The sequence below is a fragment of the Nymphaea colorata genome, chromosome 1 (assembly GCF_008831285.2).
Source record: "Nymphaea colorata isolate Beijing-Zhang1983 chromosome 1, ASM883128v2, whole genome shotgun sequence".
NCBI lineage: Eukaryota > Viridiplantae > Streptophyta > Magnoliopsida > Nymphaeales > Nymphaeaceae > Nymphaea > Nymphaea colorata.
In genome coordinates, this window is record NC_045138.2 from 1,774,882 (window position 1) to 1,786,268 (window position 11,387).

At 38.4% G+C, this 11,387-nt stretch overlaps 1 protein-coding gene across 1 annotated transcript; it reads left to right on the top strand.

Moving 5' to 3' along the window:
• Positions 1 to 5,685: 5,685 nt before the first annotated feature.
• Positions 5,686 to 7,889, top strand: LOC116263301 (flavanone 3-dioxygenase-like). The gene is made up of 2 exons (XM_031642992.2): positions 5,686 to 6,531; positions 7,453 to 7,889. Exons 1-2 carry the CDS (start codon positions 5,713 to 5,715, stop codon positions 7,684 to 7,686), a joined length of 1,053 nt encoding a protein of 350 aa, XP_031498852.1. The 5' UTR covers positions 5,686 to 5,712; the 3' UTR covers positions 7,687 to 7,889.
• Positions 7,890 to 11,387: the final 3,498 nt, after the last annotated feature.

An 11,387-nucleotide genomic window follows, 5' to 3' on the forward strand; every position in this document is an offset into this window, starting at 1 on the left:
ATGTCTTAAGTCACTTGAGGATGTCAAAGAAACTTGATGGAATATCTTGGGAAGAACTCAAGACTGATAGACACTTGAACTGTTATAACATACAGATGAAAGTAATTGGTGAGAATGGAACAACAACCTTAATTCTCAAAACAAAACTCTGATAGGAAACAAAAGTCTACCTTCTGTTGTGTATTTTCTCATCACTGCTAGTAAGGTGGACAACTTTTTCCTCAATTGCATGTCGTCTATAATATGGACACAATCCTTGCGTCAGTTGGTTCATATCAGGTCATTCCTGCCCAATTCAGTCCACATCTTCGGTTTATATGGCTTGTTGGAAGTGAAATAATTGCAGTAACATCTACATCTGCTGCCCCATATTGTCAGGTACACCTGTCTTTGAAACAGAAACAGTATGTTATCTAACCTCCTTTAACAAACATGCAAGAGAAGAAAGTATGTTATCTAACCTCCTTTAGCAACAAACATGCAAGAGAAAATTCCATGAACAAATACAGGCAGCTGATTAACAATCAAGAAAAATTCTCTCCCAGCCAACAAAATCATATATGCCACAAGAGAACTAGGTGGATCATGATTATCAGATCGCCAGAACACTTCAAAAACTGTCTCTCTCACGCACACACCAGGAAAATTCTCTCCCTGCTACTAAAAACAAAGTATGAAGCCATTTCCAGCAATCTACAAAATGGAAAAGAATATTTCCGGCTAATTGCCAATTCATCCTCAAAATGAAATGCTTCCACACTTGTGACAAGATGATTGGTCCTCCTTGTGTCTGGAACAGCCCTTCAGCTTTCATCATCTCAACAATCTTTTGAGTGAATCCCATCATTACAGCCTTCATAATTAAAAAAAAAAAAAAGAAACAGAAACTCATCACGGCCCACTTTTTCATTTCACTAGATCTAAACAGGTGGCCAGAAGAAAATTCTTAAACAGCTAGAGGCAACAAAACGAAAAAAATACCTTAAAAGAATCATTATCAGTTCTAAAGTTGATACCAGGTACATACTTCAACCAAACCGGTAATCCTCTTTAATATCAAAACAAAGTTAATGCACAAATCATTAAATCCAAATCCAAGCAATGGAAAGTGAACATTCTAATTTGCAGATAAAATCAAGACTGACCCAAAATTCCATTCAGGACAAACATAAGGACCTATGTCACCGCGGTACATGCCAAAATGAGTTGCGTACCCGTACCGGTATGCCGGTATGGCAAAATGGGTACGGTGGTATGGGGTACGCCGAATCTAGATCTGGGTCAGAACCGGATCCAAACACCGTTTAAACAACGAAAAAGTTTTGGGCAAAAACCCTTCGATGCCCGACTACCTTCTCCTCCTTCCCTCTCGACTTTTCGAAGGTCTTTCAGCGGGTGTTTGGGCAGATGCAGACCGACGGCAACCGGCGACGAATGGCAACCTGCAACGGATGGAGAACGGTGACGGACGGTGGGCGAGAGGAAGAAAGAAGGGGACAACAGTGCGAAGGATTCTGCAGGAGAGGGTTTCTCTTCGTCTCCCCCTAACTCTGCTTTCCTCTTCTCTCCCCCGAACGTCTCCGTCAATGGTAATAGAGATAGAACCCTAACCCGTGCCCTTCCTTTCCTTTGTTCTCTCCCTTACCGTCAATGTCACCGGTCTAAGGTTTTTCTTTCTGTGTCAGTTAATTGTGCTTATTTTAACTTTGATACAATTACCAAGGATGGGAAGAGTTATTTGCATATCCTGCTCATCGATGAGTGATGATATCATTTGTTTTTTCAAAATTTTTATTTTTTTTAATGTCGTTTCAGCTTTTAACAGAATATCTGCCCTCAAAATAACACTGCAAAGAACAGAAATATAGATGACAACATTATGAACCTATCCACCAAAAAACAAGAAAAGAAAAGAAAAAGTACCACTAAAAGAGAATCTGGAGTAAAAGAAAACTAATTGTTACTTTCCCAGGAGAGGGCTCATGGCCCTTCCAGAAAACATAAGGTTGGATAACATCTAAGCTGCGGCTTTTTTATTAGATAAGGCCACATCTACATGCAGGGGCGGAGCCAAGATTTTCTTGAAGGACGGATCAAAAGATTTTCTTCAAGGACGGGTCAAATGAGAGCTGGGTTTTGTGGGTTGGATTTGAGTAGAGCCAAACTTAACTCACACTAAAAAAATAGATGAAAGCAAAAAAAAAAATCAATTTTTACACAATATATATATATATTTTTCATTTGGTTCCGGTGGGGCCATGGACCCATTTTCCTCATTTCCAGATTTTTTTATGAATGTGCCTCAGGAGTGCTCCATGGGTAGTGAATGGATCCAGAGATGAGAATCCTCTACCCATTGATGATGATTGAGGTGCGATCATAAGAAACAGTGCACAACAACACCTTAGGGAATGTGGCTAACATCAACAAGAACTATAACATGGTGCATTCTCTCCACATTCTTCCAGCGTTTCTCTCTTATTGGGAAAACAAGAATAACAAGGAAAAAAAGGATTTCCTCTCTTATTTGTCCTTTCAGTGAGCTTGTGAGGGTGAAAGGATTTCCTCTCTTCTTTGTCCTTTCAGTGAGCTTGTGAGGGTGAAAGGATTTCCTCTCTTCTTTGTCCTTTTAGTGAGCCTGTGAGGATGAGGTCACGAGAGTTTAAGAGAGAAAGACAAAGAGAGAGCACATGAAAGAGAGGGGAAATGTTACATACCTAACACCAATGGCAGTTCGGCAAACATGGATGACAGGATGTCAGTGGGCTGGTGGCTAGATGACGGATGCCGGACGGCGGAGCTGTGGTGTTGGGCGATGAGGATGGTCGATGGAAGAGAGAGAAGGAGACAACAATGGGGGAAAGAAACAACCAACCACTCAGTGTAAAAACTTTTACCCTAAACCGGTGAACCGGTTTCGATGACTTGGTTTATCGGTTTTCAATATTTAATCGGTTTTATAATAACGATTTGAATCGAGTGTAAACAAGTCAAGTTCCTAAAACTCAAACATGACTTGTTTATTGTTTCGAGTATCTTTGTAAGTTTGAACTCGACTCGTTTATAATCGAGTCAAGCTCGAGCCGAGATTTTTCAAGCAAGTTCGAACCGAGTACGAGTTGGCTCGACTCATTGTGCAGCCCTAAAAAACCAGGAAAATTTGTAGCCTTAAAGGACAGAAATAAGTCGATTTTTTAAATTGTTTCATTCAACTAGTTGTCCTCTACCCTAATCTAAGCCCTTGATCTCTTAAAAATCTTTATTGTGTTATTTTTTATCTACTTACAGAATGTTAATTAATAAAAATGCACACATTGATTACATAAGATAGTTTAATTAAATAGTTATAATAGGCCACTTTTTAATTTTTTACTTATTTTTTATTTACTTGTTAAATAGTTGTTTTTTATTAAATTAATTAAAAAATGTTGCATTGATTTATTAATCAATAAAATAAATAAAGTCATTGAATAAAACTTGAGTTTAATTCTTAATTCAAAAATTTTGTATTATTTTCACATATTTTTTTCTTATCAATTCTTTTTTTTAAATGTTTATCTAAAACCTATCTTTCATTTCAGAATATGGTTGTTTTGAAGGATACCCATAATCTTTTTCCTTTATAAATACTTAGTAAAAGTTGGATTGTTGCTTTATACGTGTGATTTCATATAGTTTTGTCGAGTTTTACTCCTAACTCTTTTGGACAAATAATTTTATTTTGATCTTTTAGATTTTCATATTTTCTTTTTATGAACAAGTATTTATTACTTAATTTTGACGTGGTTGGTTAAGATGTTTTATTCTTTGCTCATCAATTTTCTCAATAAGTTCTTCATACTCATAATTTGTCATAATTGATTTCTATATCTTTAAGTAGTTTAAAGACATGTTATATTATTTTCACATGTATTCTTTGACATATTCTTTTTTTTTTAAATATTTATCTAAAAAAACTAATTTATCAACTAAATAAAATTTTTATGAAGTTGCATGTTTGAGCAAATGATATGTTCGAGTAATTAGAGAAACAGTTTTTCTCAATAAACAAGTTTATTATATGATTTTCACACTTTTTCTATGAGTTTTTTTATATGGTGTGTATATTTTTTCCATAAGTTATTCATATGACTTTCATATTTTTTTCATACTAACTGTATATATTGAACAATGATTTGTCTATTTTTAAATAATAACATATTCTAATGGAGTAAAGTATTATTTCATAAAGATCACTTATTGAGAATTATTAAAGCAAGTGGCCCATATTATTTCTCATTTAAGGAAGACATTATTAAATGATTTTTTTCAATTTTAATTGAAACAATTTGTGTTATATCCGTAAAAAAAAGTGCTAAATGATGTCAAACCTTCATTAACTCCACATCATCATTAACTTTTTGAGTTAGTCCTCTTAACTTTATTGCAATAGGTGTTTGTTTATATGAAATTGTATTTTTTAATCAAGTCATATATAGATAATTTATTAAATCAAATAATTTGTTGTTTTTCTACTCGTTAAAGGTTTTTGTTTTTAAACTTATGAATTATGTGCTATATATCAAATACCTAAGACTTTTGGACAAATTGTATGATTATACAAAACAATTATTTGATTGATTAAAAAAGTAATTGATGATTTCATAAAAAAAACATTTTTATGAGTTCAACCGTTTTTCCATATTAAACTGTTTTTATGAGTTCAACCGTTTTTCTTAATTGAAGTTTTCTTTATTATTTTTCAGTTAAATAAATATATTATCTAAGATATCTTGCTTAGTTGATGTCTTAACTGTAATAGTATGCATGTTTACACAAAAACATTTAATTAAACATAATATTAATTATTAATTAATTAGTTTTATATGAAAACACTTCTCTCAAATGCGCCACCAAGAAAACACAAAACACTTTTCTCCTCTCTGCTTACTATGCTTCTTCAGTCCCCCTCCTAACGACATAGATAGAAAAGAGGAGCTGCAGTTTCAAGAATTCCTTTTATTTATTTTGTATGCGGCGCCCGAATTGATACAAAGTCGCTTCCTCATTGCTTGCAGGCTTGTCATCAGCTTTTTCCGTGGTCCACTTAGTTACCATACTGGTATTCAAATTGAAATAGTTAAACATTTTAAAATACTTTTAAGTGCTTTTATTGAAAAATAGAAAATAGCCTTATACCAACTTTGATTTGTTGGCTCAAACTTTACATCTGAATTTCTTGCATAATTATATATATATATATATGCCTGATAAATTTCCTCACCATTGCCTACAGAATTCTTTATGAACATTATCTTCCCATCGTCTCGATAATTTCTTTGTATCAGAGTCCAGCATATTTGCATAGAGGTTTACTTTATGGGCATTAACTAATTACAGAGTTCTTGACATTTATTATATAATATTCAGGGACCGCAAATAATTAGTAGGAGTTCATAATTTTTAATTATTTGCAGACATTAATAACTTTTAAACCATTAATATTTACTGCGTTGGAGGCCAACGGTGGAATATGATTACTTCACGATTCAATTTGATCATTAAAAAACACTATGAATTAATTTTGAAGTGCCAACTTGAGAGTAAGCATGGTCCACTTCGGACGTGACGTTTTAGTTATTCAAGCTGCACTATAAGTCTTCATATGCAGACCATCGACATTGAAACTGAGGACTCAAGAACAGTAGAGAGAGAGAGAGAGAGAGGGGAAGGATGGCTCCCAACTTAGAGCAGGCCAAAGCACTCAAACATTTCCTTCCTTCGCTGAGCAAGGAGTTGACCGTCCCCGGCGCTTTCATCCGCAACGAAGCGGAGCGGCCAAAGGTCGCACACGATGCATTTTCTAACGACGTCCCCATCATCTCCTTCGCTGACATCGACTCCGCCGACTCTGCCCGCCGCTCCGCCGTCTTCCGCAACATCGTGGATGCCCTGGAAAACTGGGGCATCTTCCAGGCGATCGACCACGGCGTGAACCCAATGCTGGTCTCCGCCATGGCCGACCTCTCCACTCGCTTCTTCCAGCTCCCTGCAGAGGAGAAGCTCAGGTTCGAAATGACCGCCGGCAAGCGCGGTGGTTATGTATTCAGCAACCACATGTTCGGCGAGGAGATTGAGAACTGGCGCGAGTTCTTCACCTTCTTCTCGTACCCGGTGGAGTCCCGTGACTCTGCCATGTGGCCGGAGCAGCCGAAGGGGTGGCGGGAGGTGGTGGAGGGCTACTGCGAGGCGAACATGAAGTTGGCGTCGCGAATTCTGGAGGTTCTATCGGAGACCATGGGCTTGGAGAAGGGCGCCTTCAAGGAAGCTTGCCTGCAGATGGACCAAATGGTTTTGGTGAACTTCTACCCGAGGTGCCCACAGCCGGAGCTGGCGCTCGGTCTCAGGCGTCACACCGACCCCGGCACCATCACCATCCTCCTTCAGGACCTCGTCGGCGGCCTGCAAATCACCAGGGATGGCGGCCGGACTTGGCTCACCGTCAAGCCCATCGATGGTGCCTTTGTCATCAACCTTGGAGAACATGCTCGCGTACGAAAACACTCTGACCCCAGGCATCATCACCAACTCAAAACCAACCAAGCTGATCTTAGGGACCTCAAAACTAATCCTGAATCTCATTTTAGCATTCTTATTTAAGGATTATGGCGGTTTTTTTAAAATATTTTGAATGTAAATATCTGACAACATAAGCAGGTGGTATGCGGCCGGAAACTGGTATGAGTCTCATATGCACCGGCCTTTGTTTTTGCAGATGCATGCATTGTATGACTCGTGAGACAAAGAAATGACATAACCTTATTATGTCATGTTTGTTTCATTGCAGAACATACATCCGTGGTGATTAGATCCACAAATTTAAGATCAAACCACTGACATCCAACATTAAATATATGGTTTTTAACACGTAGCCTAGATTTTAAATCCATGCTAACTATATCTTCAGTTTAAACAAAGTGAAACCGTAGGGTTCTAAGGCAAAGCAACTAAGTCACTCACCGTTTTTCAACGAAAAGGTAAAACTTTAGGGCGTAGTACAACCGAACAGTGAGTCCACTAATGAAAAAAATGATTTGGGTTTAGAATTCTCATGGCCACTAGTTAAGTTTCATGTGTTGTTAAATAGTGGGGGACGTTATTTTCAGTTCCTGACAGCAACTGGAAGTTTACATATCATAAGAGAAAGAAAGGACAAAGATGAGGGATTTCGGCCTCTCACTCAAGTGGTGGGTTACTTCCACTTATCAACAATTCTAGCTTCACATTATGAGCTTGTGTGCGTAGTTGCCTACACATGCCCACATAAATTTCATATTTATAACTTATAATTTAGTTGCTTATATATTGCTTGCCCTTTAAAGATACAATTTAGATTTTAAGGAATTAGTGCTCCTTAAACAGGAATTCCTATTTCTATCATTGCTTCACATATATTTATTCTTGGTATACTAGTGCTTGAGCAACGGGAGGTTTGCAGCGGTGGAGCACCAAGTGGTGGTGAACTCGAATTCCAGCCGTCTGTCGATCGGCGCATTCCAGTACCCGGCACAAGATGCCCTTGTCTACCCACTGAAGCTGGCCAAGGGCGAGAAGCCATTGATCGAGAAACCAGTCTCCTTCAAGGAGATGTACACAAAAAAGATGCAGTGCGATGTGGAAGTTGCCAAGGAACGGGAAAAGCCATGAACCAAAGAGCATGGAGGTTGTGTGTGTTGGGAAGTTTCTTTGGCATTTGCTTAATTTCCTCCGTCAATAACTTTGTGTGTGTTTTGTGTGCATGCACGCATATGCGTGCTTATCTTCACGTCAGTATGTATGTGTCCTCTTTGATCCGCGAATGCTTAAAAAAAGGACTCGTGTAGTAATAAAGTGACTGCACTTGATAGAGACATCTATGAGAAGATTCTTGCCGGTTTTATTGATCTCCTGATATGAGATCAACCCCTTGACAGGCCTAGGCATGTATGTGGTGCTAGGGTTATGTTCCTCGACCGTAAAGGGAATGAGTTTTATATGCCAGTTGAAGAACATGGAGATCTTGATGCCTGACATTGACATCGATACAACTTTAGACTCTATGGTAGAGGGCAAAAAAGTGGGCTTTGCTTCACACTTGGGTGGTGGGATTAATCCTTCTACTCACCCGATCACATCTGAGATCATCCAGTTTAAAAACAAAAATTTTCAAAAAACTATGTAATTCAAAAGAATTAAAAATCATAAACATTCAATACATAGTTCAGATTCACACAAATTTCAAAGTCATCAATTTTGATTTTGTTGGGTCTTGTCTAAACAAGGAAAAAAAAAATTATTCAACTACTTTTGGACATTCTGCTTCAATTTTTTCGTTGGGTAAATACCTTTCGGAAAAAAGCATTAAAAGTGAGAGCCACATATGCATGTGATCCATTTGCAAGTGTGTCTTTATCTTTAGGCAGGTAAGACAGTGGGAAAGTGAGTTCCATATGGTGAGAATAAGCCTGCCAGATATTTGTGGTGACTTTTTCTTCTTAATTAACATAAGAAATGGTTGTTCATAAGAATCAGCCTGAGTCAGTCGATTCAGTTTCAGGGGCGGATTACATAGTGCCATGTGACCATTTAACTACTTTGTTGAGTGTTTTAGGAAATTTTTTGTTTTAAATGTTTTTACGTAGTTTTCTTTTTATTTTTATTTTTTGAAATGATTTTTCAGTAGTGTTCATTATGCACAACCGATTGATTCACCTGAGTTGGCCGATTCATGGAAATAATAGATTCACGTTTTGTTTCGTGAACCAATTTTTACAATACTGACTTGAGTAGTAGCTAAACCGTTCTATGAATATACATCAAACACTGAAACATAGTGTATAACATAGTGTATTATGAATTTGCTGCAATTTTTAAGATATATTCATGAAACAGTTTTGTTACTGTTCTTTTTGTCAAATGGTTCTTATGTGATTTCATAAAAGTGCTAGTAAGTTCTTGGGAGTTCAATCTGTATGCAAAAACAATCTTATTGCCACCTCATGTAAGCTTTAACATGGGGAGCATTTTTCTTTTCTTGGAGAGCATCTTTCTTTTTGTGTGAAGTTTTTGGTTGATGGAAGACCTAGGAAGGCAAGTGATGCAAGATTCTAGTAGGAATTTTGACTGCACAGAAATGATATGAGACCTCGCTAAAGACACGAGACTCCATAGATAATGAGCATGAGCTTTTCTAAGGTTTTTCATTGATGATGGAAATTAACAACATATCTTTATGATTAGAGTTCTCAAGTAGCAAAAAGAAACTGCAACATTAGTCAAGCCAACTGCTGTGACAAGGAATGAATGCATGGCAACAGCAACCAATTTTATTGGTAACCACAAATGGAGAAAAAAATGTAGCAGTGGCCCCAAGGGGCGTAGCTCAAATGGATGATCATCGGGCACATTATGTGGCATTTTTTGTCAGCCCATGGCAGGCTATGTACCTATATCATATGGAGGTGGGTCTTATATACGTAAACATCTCGCTACTTGGTACCAACATAGCTTCAGACCTATAGGCAAAGGGAACGAAGGGAGTTCGGCTCTCATGCAGGCAATGGAATTTGTCCTCCTGCTTACCCAAAAAGAATTGCGACAATATGTCAAAAGCTAAAAAACAAAAAGAAAATATGCACCATGGGCAAGGATCGGAAATCACAGTGAGCCACTTCCTCGTGAACTTGAATAAAGAAGCCTTGCTCACTCAAGAATAGATTTGAGAAGCCAAAAAAGAGCAAGAGAGGAATACTACTCGTTTAGCTCATAATGCCTTATTATTAATTAATAAAATCACATACATATTTTGACGTATATGTAAACAATCTTGATAGAAATAAAGAAATGCATGAGCAAAATAAATTACAAGAAAATGACACTAAAAAAGTTTAACGCAGGAGTTTTTTTTAATATCTTTTTGGGGTTTACTTTTAGGGCCGTTTGATGCATTAGAAATATACTGTAGTGTTAGGAAAAAATTTCCTCCCCCATCAAACAAGGGACTCAAAATGTGGCCGTTGAAGAAATTTCTGGAATTATTATTCGGGAAATTTCTTTCTACCCTCGGGGGTGGAAAGAAATTTCCAGAGAATAAAAAATGTCCGTAAGGTTTTCTCTGTCTTGCAAGCTCGGCGAGGTTAGTCACAAGCTGTGCGACCTTTTGGCGCTGCACTGTCCCCTGGTTGAAAGTTGAAACAGCTGACTCTTCATAGCAGCTCCTCAGCGAGGTTAGTCACAGGCTGCTTCTCTCTCTCTTTCTCCCTCACTTTTTCCTGTTTGCCATTTTCCTCATCGCAGCCCTACTTGTCTTTCTTGCCCTTTTCCCATTGCCATTTATCATTTTCAGCCCAGCAGCAGCCCAACCGTAGGGTCGGTGCAGCCCAGCAGCAGCTTCATATCAAGGTAAGAGCGTCCTCTTTCTTGCCCTTTTCCAATCGCGTAGATTTATAGGATTTTATTTACTTTTTCTTTGTATCCGAGTCTAGCTCTATTTACCTAGAGGTTTACTTTATGGGCATTAACTAATTACAGAGTTCTTGACATTTATTATATACTCAGGGCCGGCACACTTAGTAGGCGTCCATAATTTCTAATTATTTGCAGACACTAATAACTTTAAAACCATTAATATTTACTGCGTTAAAGGCTAAACGAGGAATATGATTAATTGCGGCCAGACTATTCAATTTGATCATTGGAAAACAGTATGAATTAATTACCTTGAGAGTAAGCAGATCTGTCGGTGGATAGTCTTAAGTATCTAAGTGGTTCACTTCGGACGTGTGGTTCACTTCGGACGTTTTAGTATTCATACTGCACTATAAGTCTTCAGGGGTGCAGACCGTCGACATTGAGACTCAGTAACTGAAGAACAGTAGAGAGTCTTCATGCTTGCAGACCATCGCCATTGAAACTCAGGACTGAAGAACAGTAGAGAGAGAGAAAGAGAGAAAGAGAGATGGTTCCCAACTTAGAGAAACCTAAAGCACTGAAGCCTTTCTTTCCTTCACTGAGCAAGGAGTTGACCGTCCCCAGAGCGCCTTCATCCGCAATCAAGCCGAGCGACCAAAAGTCGTGCACAATGCATTCTCCAATGATGTCCCCATCATCTCCTTCGCTGACATCGACTCTGCCGACTCTGCCCGCCGCTCCCCCGTCTTCCGCAACATCTTGGATGCCCTGGAAAACTAGGGCATCTTCCAGGTGATCGACCACGGCGTGGACCCAACGCTGGTCTCCGCCATGGCCGACCTCTCCACTCGTTTCTTCCAGCTCCCTGCCAAGGAGAAGCTCCGGTGCTAGATAACCGCTGGCAAGCGCACCGGTTATTCAGTCAGCAACCACTTGTTCAGGAAGGAGATTGAGAACTG